The 24,004-nt window shown below is 31.3% G+C and overlaps 1 protein-coding gene across 2 annotated transcripts in view; it reads left to right on the top strand.

The window, feature by feature from the left end:
• The window catches only part of Cad96Cb (protocadherin Fat 4-like Cad96Ca), a 146,276-nt gene that overhangs the window by 85,215 nt on the left and 37,057 nt on the right, over positions 1-24,004 (top strand). For both annotated transcript variants that reach the window (XM_035375973.2, XM_035375964.2), the window contains 3 exons: positions 1,036-1,104; positions 2,044-2,252; positions 21,639-21,731. In XM_035375973.2, coding sequence (XP_035231864.1) covers positions 1,036-1,104; positions 2,044-2,252; positions 21,639-21,731 — 371 coding nt within the window. The remainder of the gene's footprint in view (positions 1-1,035; positions 1,105-2,043; positions 2,253-21,638; positions 21,732-24,004) is intronic.

Genomic DNA, 24,004 nt, shown 5'->3' with positions numbered 1-24,004 from the left:
AATATGAAATAAATATTGAATAAGCTTTATTATTAAGAGCTATGAAGAATTTTGTTTTCAAAATTTATACATATAACAATCATTATGCCATAAAGATTAAATTAAGGCACAGTTTTACACGCGGTTCAAAAAACACTGCGGTTTCTATCTCTAGATTGGCAACGCGCTGAAAAGGTGTGAAGTGTTTTTATTTTATAGTTTATTTTGCTCTGTAGATTTAAATTCTTCAAGTTTATTAATAGCACATCCTTTCAGTCACTGTCTTCCATACAGAGTAGAAACAAAATTTCATCTTTAAAATTTCAGCTTGATGCACACGAAAACACATGCGAAATTTTCTCACATATATCTGCTTTCTGGGACATTCGTTTTAGGAGACCGATTTTGAAGCAGAATATTGGGGGTTCACTTTATTATTTAAAGGAATAAGAGCATTTCAGAAAGAGCACACTGCTCCATTTTCTATTGTAGTATGAATCATTGTGGGAACCATAGACTGGCGTTTTCTTTTGTTAACTATTTATACCGAACTAAACATTTAAAACTGTGTACGCCGAACTTTTTTCTTACGTATTTTTATATATAAGTTCTTAGATCGAAAATTGTTGATCGTTACGAATCATACCTGATTGATCACGATCTAGTTATTTAATTCGGTTACATTAGAGCATTCACTGCTCTGTGAGCAAAAGTAAAATTATTTCTATTTAAGGCAATTTTCTAGACAAATTAGTCGATAGAATTTGATTTAAATGTACAATATTCTGCGCATTAAATAATAAGGCTGCATTATAAATCTAACGTTTTATTTTATGTTCAGTTTTCATTTTATATATTAATTCCTCAGCTTTCTTCATATACTTTTTAGGTATCTGATGCAATAGATTTATGTTACAAATGTTTTGAATTTCATAATTTTTACATTATTTCAATTATTGATATTGTTATGTTTATAAAACATTTTTTACTATTTAATTTAAATAAATTCACAACTTTTCAGTGATTCATAATTCAAGGATGCTTTTATATTTTCAGATGATCGATGCTATCTTTCAAATGGCGGATCATCAGAAACGTTTACTGTGCGGGAAGATTTGCCCGTTGGTGAGTACACTTGTTTCTGTTAAAATGAGAAGTTAAGTTCCTTAAAGTAGAATTAAAGTACTAATTAAAAATTAAAAGTAGGAAAAAAGTTCATGAACTAGAATGCTTTCCTAAAATAAAATACTTAAACAGTTTTTCCTTCTAATTTCAACAACGATGCAATGAATATGTGCAAAAGCGAATTGTTAATTTGTGCATTAGTTAAAAAATCATTGTGTCAAACATTATTTATAATTTCATTGTCACATTTCTGTGCAAAACGTGCATGACTAACTGTGCGTCGACGACGTAATTGCCGAAGATTGACATATATAATATGTATAACTGTTTTAACAAATCCTGAAAAGCACAGATGAATTAATAAATTAGAATTCAGCTTCAGATTTCATGTTGACAGAATTCACAGTCTTTGCGCATTTTGTAACGCAAACTAATTTATTTTAATTTCCGTCATTTAGGAAGAATTCAGAAACGCTTCATAAATGCTTCGATTCGTAAGCTATGAACGCTATTTTCTGTCAAAAAAATATCTTGCGTCTGTGAAATTTAAAATGAGGAACTGATTCAATATTATTCACTAGCCCCAAAATGTTTTCACTAAATTGATAAATTACTCTAAAGTTAACATTTATTAAATCTAACTAAAAGACATATGTTTCCATTAGAACGAATTAAAAATTATATTTTTTTACGTACAGCTAAACAAATATAAAAATGTATTTTACTGGTGTAATTTCTTAGCCATTTTTATTAGCAACGATTAGGTGAAATCTTATTCGTATTTCGAAGCATTGTTGAGTAACACCTTATTCGTATAAAATGTGCATAAAAGAATTAAACTTCTCTGCGGATTTTAAATAACACTTTTTATGCTCTCATATGTAAATTATATATTAATTATATTGAATCTAAAGTTTCAGTTCCTTGTTCTTCACACAGGCAGTATTATTGGTACCCTTCCAATTCCGGGAGATCCATCAAAAGACGGTGATATTGAGCTGACGCTTACTTCCGAACATTCTCCTGTCGGAATTGAAGAATCTACCAAAAACCTCATTTTAAAAGAAGCACTGGATAAAGAAGGAGTGTCAGGACTTTCATCTGTACTTCTGGACGTTGCTTGCAGTAAAAAGGAAACAGATGACCCCGTAAGAATTCTTGTTCTTTACCTTTTGAGTTAGCCTAAAAATGAAATGTGATGTGCGTGTGCGCGTATACTACAGAAAGCGTACACACATTAAAGCCTCACCTACTTCAAGTAACACATTTCTCCCCTAAATCCTTAAAGAGCGCTAAATTTATAAGAATTCATAATAATAGTTAAAACACAATAACACGCCGAATAAATACTAATTCGGTAGTCAAACAACAAAAATCAGCGTTATATTTACAAAATTTTCACAGGACTAGTTTCAATGGTTTTACCGAACCACCATCCTCAGGTTTGTTTTTGCGGTTTTGCAGCTGAGGATGGTGGTTCGGTAAAACCATTGAAACTAGTCCTGTGAAAATTTTGTAAATATAACGCTGATTTTTGTTGTTTGACTACTGAATTCATAATAATACGTTTATACTCGAAATCTAAAAGGTACTAAATTCATGTTGTTTTTTAACTTTTAGGACCATAGAAACATTTCAGCTGTCAATAAACAGTAAGTGAATGGTTTGAATCATTGAATGACTTCATTAGAATGAAAGACTGTATGTTTTCTATACATTCTGCTAACTGTATGATAGATTTTATTCGTCATCATACTCTAGACAAAGTTAACCTGAATACAGAAGTAAAGGTTTAAGTAGTGTAGTGGACATCAGAGAAGAAATGTACAGGGTGGTCGGGAAAAAAAAAAAACTCTCCCGATATATGAATCCGCAGTGGTCTTTCCGGTCAGCTAATTGGATTGAAATAATGTCCCAGTTAAACTTTTTTTTTTTTTTTTTTTTTTTTTTCATAATTTACATTCAAATTACTTTAAAACACAATTTTCGGAATTAAACTTCCTGCATATGGGCTCCCTCTTTTTTGATACTTCTACTAAATTTATCTTAGGATATAATATAGTCAATATTTCTTTAGTAAATAATTTATTATTATCTTACTTTGCAGCTATTGCGCAAGTATTAGAAAAATTTGTTTTCGAACTAAATGAATTTTAGATCATTCAACATATATATATGTTTCATAAATACATTTTAGCAAAAGAAACTACCACGCCAAGGCTCCCGAAATCAAAATTAGTAGCGAGTGCTGGATTTTCAGTTAGACTTAAAACAAATTGTAATAATTGCTTTTTAAAACTCAAATTCCAAGCACTTTATATCGCATTCCCCGGGGGAGGGAGTTTTAATGCAACATAAAAATGGAATACCCGGTCCTCACCTCAGAGCAGAGGTATCACCGGAGAGTTTTAATACAACAGCGAAACTAGCTAATGGAAAAGAGTAATTAATCACTTTAGTGATAATCGTTAAAGTGATTAACTATTTTAATTATTCTTTCTAAGCGTGCTGTTAATTTATCATACTGGCTTGATTTTGGCAGCTATGATTTGCTCATTAAACGAGTTATCTCATTTTCTAAGCTACATTTTTTTTTTTTTTTTTTTTTTTTTTTTTTTTTAAGCAATTGCCTTTAATTTTGAGTCACATTTCAGTGCCTGTATGGGTAGAATTTTGATCTCGTAACTTTTAAGTGACTAACCTTAGATAAAATATTCCAACAATATTAGCTTAAGATACCAACAATATTAGCTTAAGGTACAACAATATTAACTCAAATTTTAGATCACAAAATTTAATTTAAGATGCTAGTGGCAAAAACGTTGACGGAAAAGCACCTGTAGATGAATTCAAATAATTTGGAGAAAAGCTTTAGTAAAAATGCAGAATGTTTTAAACAAAAGATGAAATCTAACAGACAGACTTCGTTAAATGAATATTTGAGTAAACTTTACTAAAGGAGTTAATAATGAAAATTAGAATGTAAATCATCTCGGTTAAGGTTTCTCGCTTTACTCACAAGATTTATTCAACGTATTTTAAAATGTTATCCACTGATAGTCAAGAAAATAAAAATAATAATGATTTAAGATTCTCTTTCGTTGTTGTTACTTTATTAGCTACTTATCTTTTTAATTAAATCGTAATTTATCAATATTACCGAAATACTATATTAATCTTACCTAAATACCGCACTTCTGCTTCAGTATATTTCTTTACCTAAATATCGTAATTCGGTTTCAGTAAATATCTTTAAAATAACTGAATAATTTCCAATAACCTTGAATGGAGTAAATCCATGATGAAAATTGATAATCGCCATCACCGACAGATGTCTTCTGTAAGATGACCACTTTTACAAAAGACCACAATCTTATCTTTTGAAAGTATGCGTAGTCGTTTTAAATACGGTTGATTACATTTTCTACTGTAGAACTAAGTCTGAATTTATCTTTCCAGTATAAAACAATGCGGCCGAATGATGAAGTCGCTGATCGTTGGTAATTCGGCTTCGGCTCGTAATCCGGCGAACTGCCGGCTGAAAGAGTTTTTGTGACTTTTCCGATGTTTAATATGGATACGAGCCAGTTTCCTTAAAAATTTTCTCCACGAGTACATCCCTTCACTTGGCGAATGTGCTTGTCTGCGTTGTCAAGAAAGAATACAAAGCAGTGTATCATTTTATGAAAAAGAAGGGACAATGACATACAAAATTTATTTCATGGTTGAAAATATTTTTAAAAACTTATCAGTTCAAGATTATAATATCTTCTTAAATTTTGAATAATAAACGCAAAGCAGCTGCTATCTGTATTCAGTGATTTTCGGGCTCTGGCTTCCCATGGAAAACAAATTATACCAGATACACAGCCAGTTATTTTGGTAAAATTTATTCAACGAGCAGGAACTTATGTGCAGACTATTTGATAGAACTTGTTTTATGTAAAATAAAGCTGTTAAAATGAAGTTATGAAAACATATAGAAATCATCAACTCCTTATAAATAAAATGTTTGGGCCTACCACTAGCGAATTAATAAAAACCACTGAGTACTTGTAGGTCTTGAGTTCAGCTTCTGGTGAACAAGCTGGTTGTACGGGATTTTCATTGTTTCTCCCTTGTGTAACGAGCACATGAACAAGTTTCTCTCAGAACGTTCTCCTTGAAGGCACCCGTTCTAACAGACGTAGACTTCATGTTCTATGTAACTAACCAACAAAACTTTCGAATAAATTAGAGCCAAAAATATATCGTTGATTTAAGATTAAACGAGAAATGCATTTTAAGAATTTATTTTCGTTACATATTTTGCTTACCTCCATAAATTTATTTTAATGAACTTGGCAGATGATTTCTTATTTTTAATTTAATGGAATTAATCATTTTGGGAATAATCTACGCAGAAAGTTAAAAAACGCGAAATTGTAAATCTGAAATGCGTAAATATGGACTCTTTGTAAGAACAGTATTCGTCATTAATGCAACTTTAGACTTCTGTTTTATGCAAACTTATAAGATATTTTCCCCGCCTTCTTAGCATGCCTTCGTGGTGTAACAGTCAACAAACTCGGCGCGTATTCGAGAGGTCCGTGGTTCGAGTCCCGGCGAGGGCATTGCACATTTTTCACATGTCCTGCTTTAAGAAAATAATGTCTCTACAGTGGTGCCCGAACTAGAAAAGGTGGTGGATTGTGATTCTTCAACACGAGGATTTAGCGATTGGGACGACCTGAAAATTGTTACGACCGATATTCCATAGAACTCAAATAAAACTACGTTGCGCACTTTTAAATTTAGCAGGAATTCAAAAAAGTAAAATTTACCGTAATAATTTACTTTTAGTGAATGAAATGGTACGTCTTAATTCACTATGACGTTAACAATTATTTCATCTGTTTTACAAACACCGTTTATGAAAAATGAGCAGAACCTACATATGTAAATACTATTTAAAATTATTCACTTTTAAATAAAATAAGTTGACGCAACAATGGCTTTCACGATGTTGACACGATACATTAAAATTTAAGCGCATTTTGAACATTTCCAAAGTGGCAATTATACAGTCAACAAACATCATTACAATAGCTTAATACTAGATTAGTAATTATTTAAACTACTCGTGAGAAAGTATCTACATAGAGAAAGTGCTTTGTGTAAGATTTTTGTGTAGAGAAAGTGGTTACTGTTTCATTATATACATCAACAGTGGTGAAATGTTCAGCATGGCCCATCAGTGGCTGCACGAGACTATCAGACCCGCTGAACGCTGGTAGTTCGGTCCAAGGCTCGAGTCCCTTGAATGGGCTGGCTGCATGGGCGTTTTTGTGATTTTTTCCATGTGTAACACCGTTAAAATTCCTCCACCAGGCATCCCTCTCTTTCCGTATAGTGCCTAATGGGATTGAACTTAATAAATGTTTTTTAAAAAAAAGTTAAATGTGGAGCAAAGCACAAGTTTCTCAAAAAGGGGTAACAATAGAATGAGGCCTCTCTCGTAAAAGTTCAGTGGAACGTCACTGTTTGAGAAATGTAAGATTAACTAACAATCATGGAAGTGCAACACCATGGCTGTCGCTAATGCTATAAATTAATAATAATTAAATAAAGCTGTCGCTAATGCTACTATAATAAAGCCATTGAGACGCTAATGCTATAAAGCTATTTAAATGTATGGAGTTCTGTAACGGACGGGCTACCAAAGTCCACTACTCCTCTCTGCCAGGGGTAAGTATTTGTTGAGCAACTGTTATATTGTGCAAATTATTTTTCTCTCTTGAAAAAGCATTTTAGAAGTACTTTATCTTTTTCAACAAATTCCTCGTTGCTGAGTACCTTGTCATGGTCTGGAGGCTCCAACTCACATATACACCAAAGGTCCTCTAATATTATGAAAAAGTGTTTAAAAAGTATTATACATTCATAAAACACGTTTTAAAGTTTTATTTAATGCAATTAACGTAAATCATAACAAAGAACACTTTTTAACTCTACCTTGCCAGTTGCAAAGTCAGTTAATAAAACCGTTTTTATGAACTAAATACAACACCTTATGAAAAATATCATGTTCTCCTCTTGCATTCATTAAATCTATGTCGTTTATAGATGCAAAATGTGCAGTTCATTAAATTAGAACTATAGTCAATATATATATATATAATTCTATCATTTCAAATATATACATTATATGTATTAAAAATGGAATTTTAACTGTAGTAATATAATTCTATCATTTCGAATAAATACATTAGATGTATTAAAAATTGAATTTTAACTGGTAGTAATAAAACGCATTTCCATTAGGTTTTGCATTTGTATGTTTTAAATATACATAGAAGCACCGTTCTGTGTAAGATTTGGATTGCTTTACTATTACAAAGCAAAACAGAATTTCTTTCTACTGCTTATAGTTTAAATATTTATCATTCTATCATAGGTAATTTAGCGAAGGTTATTACATACTAATTTTCACATGGACTATATTTTCAGCTATTTCGCTAATATTCTCGGTTCTGCATTTAAAATTAAGTTTCGCAGTCGAAAAATAGTTCCTCCGAGAATAAGTAGAGTGAAGAAGTTTTAGTTGGGGAAGTGACTGTAATTGTTACAGCAGACAATGGAAATGCATGAATTAGAAAAACAGAAAACTGCGTAATTTATTTTTCATGTGCTGCTAGTTTATAAAACCAAATGCTACTACGCTTTTAATCCATTACTTACTGCAAGAGTTATTTCTCAACGATTTCTTACATCAGATATCTTCTTCGCTAATCGCGAATCATGAGTTTTCCTTGTTTTATTCTCACACCATTTCAGTGTCAACTTACTTTCGCTTTCCTTGTTTTGAGCAAATGCAATCTTCTTCACTGAAACCATCATCTTCACTGTCCCTAAAACCACTAATGTTGCCTTTTCACAACCTTGAAAGAGTTATCCGTCTTTATATTTTGCGCTTAAGATGGTTATTTTCTCTAATCTTTGCCCTGTTTTAAAATGAATTTGAATAACTCGAGATTATACAGTCCCTTTTTCAAAAAAATTTTATAATATATATAAAATACGATTGTGCGTAAAACCTGTGCAAAATTTTCATATTTCGTTCGCAGAAATTTTATGAAACTCACTCACTCAGTGTTTGGGTTTATTTTAAATATGGCAAAGCTTTCGAGAACTATCTGTCTAAGGGGAGGGATGCCTACGTGGAGGATTTTCTAAGGAAAACTGACTACTATACATTCTCACTCAAGGAATTTGAATGTACCGTACAGGAATATTTTATATATTGCTGTCATCCATGAGCGCTAAATTGCATTCACCACAGCTGTGGAGATTTATTGCTGTGCAGAAAGGTAATCGTGGTGGCATTAAAAATATAATTATTCTTCTTTCGGAGGAGAGTTGTAGCAGTGTGTACTGAATATAGCAAACTAGATTTTAACAGTAAATGCAAGTAAAAAACATCATTGCAAAATTAAGAACAGAAAACATTCAATCTTAGCTTAGCGTTCATTGGAGTCTCTTCAATTTTGTCATAGTTTATAAGATTAGGCTGGCGCTAACTGAATCCTTTCCAGTCAGCACCAGACGAAGCCTGAATTATCTGATGTAAGAACAAGTAATTAACAAGACTGATGAGAAGCCAAAGTTTGAAACTTGTGTGGAAAAATACAGATTACTTTGATGTACGGAATATTTATAACTTAAGCTTTCCCTTTTTTCCTCTTCTGTTCCGTCACAACATGTTCTCTACTCTCCGACTGTTTAATGGTACCAGAGGACTTGTTATTTTTGCGATCTCGAGAAGTGCCAGCTCTCAGCGGTGTTGCCACTCAACGTGGTACGAGATTTTAAATTTATTTTCAATTCCAAATACTGCATCTGCTTACTAAATGAGTGATTAAATTTAACATCAGTATTCTTTAACACCTTTATTTTACCTTTAAAATTATCTCCAATCGATGTAATTCACAATAAACATAGTTTGCAGTATACAGCACTGATAATTTTTACAAACATTTGCAACACTCTTGTTAATAATAAGAGATGTCCCAAAACTATACTTTATCAGAAAATAATAATTTGAAAGCCATCTTACCAATGATTTCATCCCTCCCCTCTCTTCAATTTTTTTTTTCATTATTTTATGTGAGCTCCCTTCGTTCAAATAAATTAAGCAGAGAATTCCGTTTTGAGATAATGCTACGCTGAAAAATATTCGAACAAGATTTTAAAAGGTGAATGAATAAAGACTGATATTTAATGACCATATGAGCAAACAGTGCAAGCTAGTGGCATATAAAATATGGAGTTTCGGGTAATTGTCATGCAGCTGCCTTTCCCTTTTATGTAAAGATATTATAAATGCTGAAATACAGTCACATGCTCTTTATTATGACTCATAGCATTTTGCAAATAAACCGTCTCCAATTGAAGTAAAGATAAACTTTTCAAAGTACAAGTATATTTTTATACTTTTTCGTGTGAATTTCATTCTGAATTCTAATGGAGAAATGCAGTTTTTTAGCAGAAGAAGTAGGGCAAAATTGCGTTTGTTGAAGGAGGAGAGTTAAGCCACAGAGGTTTTTTGGATTATGGCAAACTATACAAAAGCTATTTGTCTAAAAAGAGGGATGCCTTCGGAGAGGACGTTTTAAGGAGAACTGTTGTGTCCACATTATGCATCGAAAAAACTACAAAAGCGTCCATGCAGCTAACTCATTTGCCGAGATTTGAACTTAAGTCTAAATACCCGTGCTAAATACCCGTGCTTACCGATCTTACTACTCCGGCGTTGGTGGAACTGGTAAGCCATGAAAAAGAGGTGAATAAAAGAACAAAAGATTGTTGCTTAATAGTTAAATTATTTTCTCAATTTGCTGCGTACTTTTCTCTATATATGCCTTCGGAGAGGACGTTTTAAGGGGAACTGTTGTGAATTCTAACTTTAATTTGCACCGGTCCCTTAACTGTCCATTTTAATTTGACTATTTTCTCTTTATGTTTCAAAAACAGTAACTTCTTATAATAAATCTCTCTAAGCTTATCATTTCAAAACTAATCCATGTCATATGTTTCTTATATAACGCTAATGACGCAGACACCTACATAAACGCTTCAGCGAATCAGATTTCAATTGGGACCGTCTCCACCCGAATTTGGGCATCTGGAAGTTCAAAATTAGAATTTGGAATTTGTTTTATTATCTGTTTCATAGTTTGTAAAGCCTTTGTGAGTTTTTGATTAAGAAACTTAACGACTTCAAAGCGAGCAATGGCAAAACTGTGCGGGGGGGGGGAATTATCTCCAGCGTGCGAGGCTGTGTATCGGAAATGTTATGCTCTTTTTAAATTATTTTGTGATATTGCTGTTGAAATGAATTTTATGGTTTAAGCTCGAAGAACTTGATATTTAATAAATAAAGGTAAGGCACACAACGTTAAAAAAAAAACGCCACTTTGGGCGTAATATGAAGTCTGAATGCTTTCAATTTTTTTAATATATATTTTTTTTAAAACAGGAGATTATTAATTTTAATGCTTGGATATTTAAAAAAATTCCGCTCATTTCTTAAACATGTTCTTGCTCATTTATCATCCTTTAAACATTAACAGTCTTCATGCACCATACTTCCTATTTGCTGCAGCAATGCATGGAAAAAGCCAATTAGATTCATTGTCTTGCTTCTACAGCATAAAGAACAGCGTGCCTATATACCTTTCCATTACTTTTTCTTTACGACTTGCATCCGGCGTGGAAATCTCGTTGAAGTGTTCTGATGTTGCCCCAATTAAAATTCAATGTTCGGTAAAGTCCAAAATATAACAATGCAAGAAAGTAAAGGTAAGCTCAGTGGACGGTTTCCTATAGGATTTGCGATTCACGAACCATGTCTGATTTAAGATTAAACGTCCGGTACTCAGCAATAAACTAGGAGGATATAAGATATTTTTTACTTGTTAACTTCCAAAGGCAGATATTGACCTTTTAAATATCTCTATCTTGTCCATTCTTCCATTAAGAAACTGGGAAGATCAGGCATTTTAGCATGACTAAAAGTACTATTTAGATGCTAACAGGCAATTTGAAAGGATATGCTAAATTTTATCTGTTAGATTACTATTGAAGCTAAGGAAATTATGCAAATGGCCTTAGAAGGTAAGCCTGTCAAATGGCATCAATGGGATTGGCTTCGTAACTGATATCGCACTCTTATGTATTTTTAAACACGTATCCTATTCATGCATTATTTAGCGTTTGAGTTTAAAATCAAATGAAATACAACTATTGCTTACCAAATTATCTCATATACGTATATCTACTACTTACCGAATTTCGTCAATTTTCTTAATTAAAGTTATTTATTAATGATATTTTTTCAGCGTTGCAAAAGAAATATCTTCAAACTTTCACATTAATAAAAATTTTCATAACACTTTGAAATAATTACACTATTTTCTCAACGATGCTCTCTCATGCATTCTCTTTAAAAAATTTTTATCGTAATATTTGTATATGTTAGTTAAATGATACGACTATTAAGCTGGTTTATTATTCATTTTTACGTAGCTTACTACAGAGAACGAGGTAAAAATGTTATAATTTTAAATTACAAATAACGACAGGAATGTTTACGAATGGTACATAATCGACCTTCAAAGAATTTTAGCTGATTTTCGTTTATTAGCAAGGGTGGGTCAAGAGTGATGCCTTTCATTTGCAGTTATATTGAATACTTCCGTTCAAATTTTGCTCTTTTTTCTGTTTTATTGAAAATTAATTAAGTTACATTTCAGGGCAAATTTGCAATATCTTAGAGACCAAAAATAACTTATTGAAGATGGATTAGATCAAAATGAACTGCGGACATAAAAATGAAACCAATATAGTTGTAAATGTTTTTGATTCATATTATCATGTCTCCTTGCATGCTGTTATCACATTTATTTCTTAAGTAATAGCAGTAAGTTATAACTAGCTGTTAATTTGCCCACAAATAAAACGCCATTCATGAGAAATTAATATCCAGTGGACAAAAAAGATAGAGGTGGGGAGAAAGAAAACACCACGTTAGGCAAGAAATTTAACTTATTAATGACAGAATTTTCAAATAAAATTTTGGATAAAAATAAAAAACAAAAATACTTTCTCACATTTTTAGCTTAAAAGATGAATGTACTGCAAACAGAAAAGTGCTTCTTTAATTGCTTTTATGTTACAGTTTTAAGTTGAACCGAAGGGAAAGATAATAGCTTGAATCAATCGTGTTAATTAAACACAACTAGTTAACTGTCCATTTTTATATAATATTTCTGATTAACTGTTTGCAAAACCAAGTAAGCCTCATAACAGTTTAAAATTTTGTCTACCAAATTTGCGTAAACTTTTATTTTATGAATTTAAAATTATTTCATTAATTCTTTTGCTTTATAAACATTCTGTTAAAATATTACTTAAGTTCTTAGAAATGAGGGCTATATTTCATGGTGGTTCCAAGATATAAACTATCATTTATACAAAAATATGTATATATATATCACTATATATCACTAAATAGAGAATTTCACCCATAAAATAATATTAAAATGCCCTCAAATGATACTTTTCCTGCTCGCCTTCGCCTAGTAACTTCTAAGCTTCTTTCATTTGAAATACTTTTATCTTGATCATTAGCAATAAGATCCCAAACAAGTAAAGTATTCTAAACTAATATACAAGTCTTTCATTCTAAAATAATATAACCTTAGAACTGGTTTACCATAGAAAATTATTTTTATACAAAGTGCCGCTGAATTATTTTTATACATTTCACTTGAAAATTATGAAATGCTACATCTAAGACTGTATACAGTATTTTAGATTTTCTTACTCACTAATTGGAGCAAGACTTATTTATTATTAAATTCATTTTCAAGTTTATATTCGAGCTGTTTTTGTTCAATAAAATATTGCCAGAATCTTAAAATATCTTGCATAACATGTTTTGTGACAAGGAAACAAGAGCGATTTAATAGACATTAAATAATGTTTCATTCATTGGGTGAAAATTAAATCACAAATCTTACTAAAAAATCAATAAAAATAAGAATCCACAGCCATAAAATTCTGCATCCAATTAGAGATTTGTTTTTAGTTCTTAAATAACTTACATTGTACTTAACGAGAAAGAAATAGTTAATTAGGTGATGAGGATACGGACAAGAGAACTTAAAACAATTTGTTAATTAAACTCAACTGGTCCGTTCCATCAACAGAAATGCTATTATTGCTCATCAACTCAAAGTGCATTAAATTAAACAGCGGTTGAGTCTATTTAGCATCACCTTGTATGCCTGAAATCGGACAGGGATGTTGTTAATGCTCAAGAACCAGTTCAGGCACCTTAAAAGTACAATCAAATGCAGTCGGTCATACACCATCTTCGTATCTTGGGTCAAATGTTTTCTTTCTAAACGCATCAGCGAACTGATGGGCCGTTGACGTGTTCCACATAACCATTATTCCCTAACTAGCCTCTCGAATGGGGATGGTACCCATTGGTAGTACCCAGATGAACAGGCTTTTCACCTGGCCTCTTTAATTGATGTTTTGAAGTTGTTTTAAGTATCCTTTAAATACTTACGGGCCTTGCTTCTTCCGTGGTCATAAAAGTTACAACTTTATTTCTAGTAATATATTTCCTTGAAATATGCAAAACTATTCATGAATCTCTTCTAATTTATTCTTGAGTATATATTCGTTCAGAGTAACATACTGTACTATTCTGTCAACTAAATATTGGAATAATTTATTTAAAAAACTGAAGGGGTAATTAGTGTTAATAAAAAGTAGCACAATTCACTATATAGTTAACTGTACCCTGTATTATGAATAGAAATGATTCTGAATACTGAACTCTGAATGGTGTGAGTATTCCTAAAATTTAACAGTTAGGTAAATTTTAAATCACTTAAGTTAGACATTTTTACATAGATTGCAGACTTTATTGAAAACTAAAGTGACGATATAAATTATAAAAAAGTAGCTATACTTCCTTTAAATCATTCAGCTAGTTAAGCAATGTATAATTAATTTAATTTGAAAGATAAATTTGAGATCTTATTTCATTTGGACTAGCAACACTTTTAGAAATTTCTTAAGTTAGATTTAATTGTTAATTAATTATATTATGCCCCGTAGGATGGCAACACTTGCCAAGATGTTTTGGCAATAAATGCCCTGGTAACATAATAGGTCTGGATGCAGAAAACGGCAAGACACACGTTTTAAAAGTCAAAACTATTAAAATGAATAAAGAAAGGAACGCAAATAACTCAAAATACTTAATAAAACATGGATAAGTCAATGTTTAAATATAAAATATAACTTTAAAAAATGCACTTTACGTGTATTCTTAAAAATGTTTTGTAAGCCAAGTTGATTTTCAAAAGGCCACTTTAGAGCTGTGCTATTATAAAAAATTATTAGCAGAACAGTGCGGAATAAGTTAGCAGAATTCCGAGAAACGTGAATTAAATAATATGCAAACTAAGTTTCAGCCCACTTGTTCTCAACCTGTATTTTTCGCCACTGCTAGAAAATAATTTCTTCTCTCCTTTCCCAAACTCGAAGAACACATATATACATTTATTTAGATTTAGATTATGTTTTAACGTATTGAAATTAAACAACAAAAAGTATAGAAAATGTTGATAAATACCAAAATTTGGATAAAAATAGTCTTTTATGTTCATAACTAAAATTAATACTACTTATCAGCTAAATAAAAGCCTTATCACATTCCAAATGGCATACATTAAAAATCAGGATTTTTTTAAATGGAATCAATATTGTTAGAATATTTTTAGCATCATAACTAAAATAGATAATGAAAACATAAAAGTTGTACAGTCATTAGGTTTATTTTGGAGCAGGAAAAATGGAAAATTACGGAATTCGCACATTGTTAGCCTGACGTGCTTCAACTTACATTACGAAGTTGCAGTAAGAAATGATAAAATTCGTTACGTTCTCCCCCACTTAAAAAGCGACTGGAAAAGCAGGGACTCAGTCGCCACATCCGGGCGATGGCGATTTATTGCCCATCATATTTTAGTTTCGGCGCCACTTGTCGAGTCATATTTTTATTTCTGAGCAGGAAACATGAAAAATCAGCAGTAGCCCTTGCCAGGATTCAAAATCTTAACTTAGCATACTTATTTTAATGTTCTAGTAGTTACATATAAGTAATCACAATTATCACAAGTATGTTTCGTAATCGCTTTAGAATAGTAGCCTTGTTTTATGTTTAAACAACAGGTCGGTGCTGAACTGGGAAAGAGAGAGTTTGCATAGCAACTCTTCATATAACTGCTAGTTTTAAAATATTTTTACCATTCATTTATGTTGAAATTTAGCCAACTCTGCAAGGAATATTGAAATGTAATAACAATGTGTTTGTATATCAATAATTATTTCTTGCAGTATCTTAACCTATGGAAAATGAATGGTGTTACTTTTGATAAAAAATCTGGCATTGGAGTCGTTTCTCCGAAGCACATGAAGGCTATATATCAATGGGGAGGTGTATCTTCGTGGGGGATATTTTAAGGGAAACTGCTTCGGATTTACGTCACACAGGAGGAAAACCTTATGCAATCAACCGAGTGGGCCACGAAGAGTTGCGACTTCATAAACTTCACGTCTATAATACATTTTAGGGAAGGAGACAAAATTCAATCTTAAAAAGATGTTCGAAAATCAAAAATTAGAAAGTTTTCCTTGTTATCCAGCAATCAAATTATTTACGGAAATCACTATACAAAATGTCAGAGTAGCGGAATGTTAAGTAACAGAGCAGAATAGTCAAATAATTCGGAAAGGAAATCCGAGAAATTTTTCAACCACCTAGTATTTTATTATTTGAGCTCAAATAATGCAAAGAGATTCAGAGTTGAATGCGGAACTTCATTCAAAAATTTCACCTTCAAGAGCAATAGATGTTGCATTTTTTCGCCCTCGCAGCTTGACCGACAGTGAGTTTATTTAGGTATTCTTCCTCTCTCTTCTTTCATTGTCTCTAGTTTATTAACGTTTGTAGTACTGATTGCTATCATTTCTCTGTTTTTGATGACTAGTCGGGATGAAATGGGGAGCAGCAATAGTAATAAGGTCATTTCTCACGCTGAATTTGTATTTTCCATGAGTGTTATTCGAGAAACGTGCATCACTTTGGAATGCCATTGATCCTCTTACCTATAAATGCGGTAATATAGGCAAGTTACCTTCTAAGCTGTTATTTTAGAAAATTGCGTGCTTGTCAATATAAGTAAAAATTTATATTTAAATAAAATTTAAAAATTAAATGCCAGTAAAAATTAAAATTACATTAAATTTATAATTTTTAATATTATATAATAGTTATACAATGTTAAGTTTTTATCAAATACTAGGTAGATTTCTAAACTGAGTAACTGGGAAAAACATCAGTAATTTTTTGGCATTATCAATCAATCAGAAAACAAATTCTACGTAATTCTCAAAGGATTTATAGTATAGTGAGTCAAAAGTATCCGGACACAATAAGTGTTCAAATATTTTTTTAATTAACTTAAACTTTTCTTACGTGCCATATCTTAGATCTAAACAAAATAGAAAAATCTTAAAATTAATTTGAAATAAATAAATAATAAATTATACAAATGGAAAGCAATGACACTGAGACACACAACTATATAATTTATAGAAGCCATTGAGGCACACAAATAAAATATATAGAAGCATTGAAACTTTTAATCTAAAAAAGTATTTTAATAATTTGTTGAACATTTTATCCCTTTTATAACTTTTACGAGTCTTCTAAGCATCGATATCATAATTTTTTTTATTCGTTTTGATTATTGTCTTGGTGATTGGTTTTTTTTTTCTATTGTTTTGTAGATTTTTTTATATTTTTAAACGTTCTCTGAAGAATTTTTTCGAAGTTCATTTCTATTGGAAATTTTAAATTTATTAATTTTTCTTGCAAATGGTCCCAAATACGCTTAATAAAGTGAGTTCTGGATACTGCGCAGACGTTTTGATTATGTATGGGTGAGTTATATAAAGTCCATTGTTTTCATATCTGAGCATTATACTTGCCTGGCATTATTGTCTTGATAAAATTTGTAATAAGACCAATATGCCGATTTCTTGGCTCTCTGTCTCAAGTTTCGTTTCAACATGTTTAAAGTTACGAACTTATCCCATTTTGCTGTCGATAAAATGTAGATTTCCAACACATACAATCCTAGGTCAGCTGGCTACCTCCGCTATGTTCTACTGAAGGAATGAGACTCTACATTTGAAGTTCAGTCTGTTCAATTTGCGTTTTACTATACCATTTGCTTTCTTTCACTTCCAAAAATACTGAACCTTGCTTTCACCTTTAACTACAACCGAATTTCAAATATCTCGAGACTTTTAGTATAGGTGTTAACGTATAAGGTATTTCTCCCGCCTTCCTAGCGTGCCTTCGTGGTGCAGTGGTCAGCACACTGAGCGGGTATTTCAGAGGTCCGTGGTTCGATTCCCGGCGAAGGTGATTGCTAATTTTTCATCATACCTGCTCCTAAAAATCCTAATGTCTCTACAGTGGTGCAGGAACTAAAAGGGTGTTGGAATTATTCATTCGGAACTAAATTTTAACTTAATGTAATTAATGAAAAAAAGACGTAGAGTGTTTCTTTTAGCAATTTCGTACTTTAACAAGAGGACTTCATATAATCAACAAACTGTAAATGATATTTAGCATGTCTCTAAATCTTCAATTCAGAAAATCAAAAATCAGATTGCTTAAATGTTATGTTGCTTCTCACGGCCTTTATCTCTGACGAAGTTATTTGCATATAAAATCTTTCTTTACATCGGAATTGCTGGTGCGACAGCTCAACGAACTGCATACAATAGTGCGCAAACTCTTAATTGAAACCACTCTTCCTTTGAACTTTTTTATGGGATGCTTAGAAATATCTCTTGCAGACACAATCGCTTACCTCATTAATAAGACTCAGTCAAGCGTATCGTGTTCAATCCATATTTGCCATGGAGCACCAATAGATGTGGCAGCTTACTCATAGATGTCTCCATTGTTCAAAAAGTCATTCACTGTTAAAGGGTTCTGAGTCACGGATTTATTGCCAATGATATCCCAATGTTCATTATCTTTTAAAAACATGCGTAATTTCTGATGACAAAGTTATTTTTCCATGAATGTTAAAGAATAGCTTTGTTATTACTTCTAATGGTGTCATTTCTTGTTATTTTACCGTGGCGCTCTCGTTTGAGAATAGAAAATAACATTTCCAGATTTGTCATTTTTCACTTTTAACATTTTTCAGTGATCTGATTTGTGTAAAGGCACATTGAAAGCTGCATACCTTTTTCTTGTATGGTGTTAAGAGCAAACGTTTATTATCTAAGTGCATAAACACGTTTTATTTATTTATGTATTTTCGTAAATTTATTCATTGAAAATTTCTATTCTGTCATTGCTGCATATCCTAAACTCTAGTATTGTTGTGTTATATTAAATGCACCATAATACAATTCACTATAGTGTTACAGACAGGAACACATAGCTTGTTATGTCAAAGAGAAATCAAGTGATATTCGTATCCAGAAAAATGCTATTCCTGAGAGATATTCCAAAGGTAAAAAGCTTGCATTTATGTAACTCACTGGAAAGGTTCTGAAAGCAACTCCTTCGACTGCCGAGAATCCAATCCAAGAAGCTAGTTAATGTTTTTTCGTCTTGCCCATTAGTTAAATAGGGAACCATAAGGTGATACAGTAGATTCAGAGCAAAGGTATGCTTAGATAAAATGAAAACAAGAATTCTCGCGATTGCCCTGGTATATTTATTCCTAATCACGCATATTTTGAAAATAAGAGTTGTATCCAATATTAATATTTCAATGAACGTAACCCGTCTCATCAGTGAAGTTTTACTGGTAATTGGCATTTCCTAGATTAAATACATTTAAACAAGTTTTACATTCCAATAAAATTTCATGATATTTAGCCTAAAGGTTTTATGTTTCCTTGATGAATCCACATTAAATATTATTAGGCATTATCACATTAAATAGCAGAGAAAAATACTTAAGAAACACTGAAATTAAATTGCATGTCGTTAAAATGCCTTCCCTTTCTACCGCGTATGTACAGAAATTTGTGATTTGAATCACTTTGCGAAAGAAAATTAAAAATTATATATAGATTAGGAATTTTAATTGCATATTTATAATACCCTTTCTGAAAAGAGAAAAAATAAATTAACGATGAAAGTAAATTGAAATAGTGCTCCTTTACACATGAGCTAAATGTTTGATTTAAATTTGTAATTTTTTAATTAAATTTCTATGACTTTTTTTTGTTAAATTCTTCACATTAACTCGCTTTTGTTGAAATGCATATATTAATTCATCGTTTTACGCATACATCTTAATTCATTGTTGTTAAAAATGCGCATCTGTCTGTTTGGAGGAAGCGATTTCGGCCGCTTCAGCTTTCAAGTTAAGTGGAAGTCGCTCATGCGCAATAGACCTAGATTTAAGGTGCCTATCAGAGATTCACATTTTTATTTATGAGCCCGGCAGACAGTTGTAACCTGGATTGCTGGATCCTAACTGGGATAATTTTAGAAATGGTGTTTTCGTTTTGTTTTTCGATTAGGAAGCCCTCTAACTTTTCTTTTTGTCTTACGGATTGGCACTAACGCATGTCTCTAATTGTAAAAATGCTGTTAAAAGTTAGCGTTTTTCTTTTGTTTTAAGTTTTTACAAAAACACCTTGAACTTTTATTTCTTGCTCAAAATGCAATTGTATTTGAAACGGAATTTCAAGTAAAAGTTAGTTTTATTGCGCAAATATATCCACACCTCTACTTTCCATAGAAATATGAACTTAAATTAATCTCAATTAAATAGCTAGCATGGATTAAATTAAAGAAACAGATCTAAATCTAAATGGGTAGCACAGATAATCTTAATTATCTGTACTGTCTATTTCGTGTCAATTGTTTTGAAGATGAAACTTAGCTATCAAACACAGAAAACTGTTGATGAAACATGAAGCAATAAATAATCCTATAGGCATCAGGATGTATTTCTGCTTGAGTAATCTTCCTTGTGCTGAAAATTTCACTTTGCCTTTATGCTGTTATATATTCTTTAGTACCTCAAAGTCATCGGTTTCCGATATGTTACACATTCGGATATGTACATGACATTCGCTGAAACTGGCATTAATATCCTTGTTCCGAAGTTTCTCATGTTTTTTTCATTTATTCGCATCTTATCTTTTTGCCATTTTTATTAGCGTAGACTGGCTTAGATTTTGAATTTTAGATCTTAGACTGATGTACATTTTGAATAAAACTATACCAGTCCAATATCGACCTTTTGTTTTGAATTTTTTTTTTATTTAATTTTATTATTTTTCTACTACATAATTAACTTATCCAAAATCTCAGGCTCAGTCTAAATCGTAAAATGGCCTTATACTAAATGCCTATTTTTGCCGCTTAAATTGATGTACATTTTAAGTCTAGATTTTGAATAAAACTGCGCTAATTCAAGGTGAGTGTAGATTTTATGCAACATTTACAAAGGCTTTAAACTGGTGGCATTTTAAAGTACCTTAAATTCTCGCAGATGTTGTTCAAAAGCTACTCCACTTTAAAGTTGCTTTTTTTGTATACTTTTAAATTTTGCATTGGCACGTGTCTGTTCTACTTTAAAGCAACACTCACTTTTGTTTCAAGAACTTCATAAAATATTCCGATATAATCTTCATTAAAAGGATGGATAAGACTTTAATTCTAACGCATGTTAGGCTAGGAAATCGTAAGAAATTAGTCATATTCTTGAAATTTGTGTGTTTTAAATTTGCATACGAAGAAATATTAAATGTTATGAGCAGTTTCTTTTTCTGTCTACATTCACATTATTATTTTTTCCTAGCCATTAATGAATCTGGTATTTAATTTGGGTATATTAAATGCATTTTGCAATCACGAAATTTTGGAAAATTCTTATAACTTACATCCGTTTTCCAAAATAAGTGATAGTTATTGTTAAATAGTTGTTTGTAGCTACGCTTGTAGAGACATTAGGTTATTTCGAAGCAGGAGACATGAAAAAGGGAGCAGTGCCTCGCCGGGATTCAACCACGGACTTCTCGAATACGCACCGAGCGTGCTGACCACTACACCACGAAGGCATGCTAAGAAGGCGGGGAAAATATCTTATAAGGTGTTTGCTTGTTGCCCAATTTTTTGTAGTTGTTTAATTTTCTTGTTAATATATTGAATGGCTTATAAGAAACTGATTTATCTCAGATTTAGACTGATTAACTGATTAACTGATTTAGACTTTTTTATGATTTTCTGGAGAGATATGAAAGATAATTTTATTTCTGTTTGCATTGCTTTAATGCAGAAATTTTGTTTGCATTGCTTTAAACAGAAATTTAATGTTTGCAATACTTTCTATTTATTATTTTCTCTGTTTTTTTAGAGTATCACGATTCCTGTACGTATTATCGTTACTGATGCCAATGACAATGCTCCGGTTTTTGTTGGTGCTCCGTATTCAGTTAATATCAGTGAGGTAAGAGATTTTATATTACATTATTGTGTTTATTGTACTATTTCATCATTGATTTTATAACATAGCTAGAAATGAGATGTTTTAAGAGCACCATGTAAAATTCAGTAGTGCATAATAATATAATTAGCACTACACAGATATTGCTGCTGTTCTCTGAGGCATTTCCTTTGATTCAGTCTAGAACTCATAAACAACCCATTATTGTCATTGTTGCTGCTAGTAGCTACGTTTAAATTTTAGTTTAGGTTTATATAGTCATCTATTATATAATTAACTGAATAATAAAATATTTTATTTAAAAATAAATTAACTCTGTGAGGAATTAATTCGATCACAATTGCTGGTTTTCTGAACATTATTTTCAAAATGAAAAAAAATTATATAAACGATATCTTAAAATGGAAAAATAATGTGAGAGATAAGTTGTTATGTTTCTAAGTAGGACATAGCTCCTATAATCAGTAGTAATATTTTTTCAAAACTTGATAAAATGTTTTGTAATTTTTTTTTATGTAAATATTAGTATTTCATTCATTCAGAGTTTAAAAAAATTAGAGCTCTCTCTTAATGTTCTTTGACAGTTCACTCGACCGTATCCTCGATTCACTTTTTTTAAAATCTAAATGTAGCGTAAGTGCTATGGAACTTACTTTTACTGATATGATCCGAAGTAGGCCATAGTCATTGTAGCTAGTGATAATATTTTTTTAAAGCACTCGTGGAATTTTTCATGCATACATTTGTTCGAATTTTTTTTAGCCTTTCATCATTTACATTACCTGAAAAATTGATGCCTTTAAAAGATTAAAAATAAAAATATTCTGAAGCTTATGTCGGAGCATTGTCACTGGGGAGAGTGGTAATATCCATTTTTGCTGAGTAATGTGCGTGCGCGCTCGTCAACGTTTTGAAATCATTGCATTTTTTTTTCATTCATAATGAAAGCTATCCCTTAAGATTGGTAAAAAAAAAACATTTAAGCATAATTTTAGTCACTGCAATGAGTGAAATGTTATTTTTAACTCCTGGAGCTTAAGTCTTGTTAAAAATTATAAATGCAACAAAAGCGAAGCAAGGTGTTCACAGTAATTTTTGGCATATATGAGAAAATTTATTATGTCCATTCTCATGCTTATTGAGAACAAGTAGTGGTACAGCTAATTAATATAATATTCTTAGAAAAGGTGTTATTCCTTGTTATCTTTATAATTGCCATATAATTATTTTAAGGAAAACTTTAGTTTAGCGCATGCACAAGACAGTCTAATCAAAATTAATCAATGAACTTATTTCATTTCAATAACTTTAAAGCTGATATTCAAAATTAAGCAAAACATTAAGTACAGAATAAATCAGCTGAGCGTAAAATCAGTCTATCATTTCCATTATCAACAAAGAAAAATTTTGTTCTTCGTAAACAGATTAAAATACAGTTTATCAAGCATTATTTTATTAACGTTTCTTTTTGTTGCAGACTTACCCATACAGTAAAATTAGGAATTTTTAATCATCTTGAAAATATATTGATTTTTAATATTAAGGTATATAAATAAACTCGAAACACGCATTTTTGAAAAAACAATAAACTTTAATCATTATTAAGGTTTTTTACAACAATGCTACTTAAAATGGAAACAGGTTAAAAATGGTAAGCATTTATCAGAATTTGACTTCTATGTTTTCATCCTATTTCCTTAAGAATAAACACCAAAATAATTTATAATGTAGATGGTGATATTGAATGATCTGGACATATTTGTACAGTAAGACCCCGCTTAACGCGGGGGATACGTTCCATCAAAGTAGAGCGTAATGCGAAACAGCGCTAAACGAGGCTATCTTTACATGTAAATATTGGGGTTAGGGGAAGATGGCTAGGAAATTGGTTAGGTATTAAATTTAAAAAGTATGTTTTTTTAATAAAAATAAAACCAAACATTTATTTCTTAAAGCCCAAATTAATACCACATTATTATTTCTTGCAAAAAATAAAAACAAAATATAAATAACAAAACGAATATTCTTAAAAAAAAAACAAATAAAATTCTAAGTCAGTCATATTTAGTTAGCCTTCCGCGTTTTCAGTGTTCTGCCTTTTTGTAACAAAAGCATCTAATGTTGTTTGCCTTTTTCTTTTGCGTTGTTCTCTTAAAAGTTCTTCATAAACGGATAGAGCATCTCTAACACCACGCCTTACTTTTGAGCTCCTGTCAAAATTCGGATCATTTTCAATGAATTGATCCATTATTTCAGTTATGGTAGACAAACTCCTT

This window comes from Stegodyphus dumicola, chromosome X2 (assembly GCF_044657685.1).
Source record: "Stegodyphus dumicola isolate Sdum_Otavi_A_Nest chromosome X2, ASM4465768v1".
NCBI classification, from domain to species: domain Eukaryota; kingdom Metazoa; phylum Arthropoda; class Arachnida; order Araneae; family Eresidae; genus Stegodyphus; species Stegodyphus dumicola.
The sequence above is the reverse complement of the archived record's forward strand: the minus strand, read 5'-3'. Positions and strand labels throughout refer to the sequence as shown.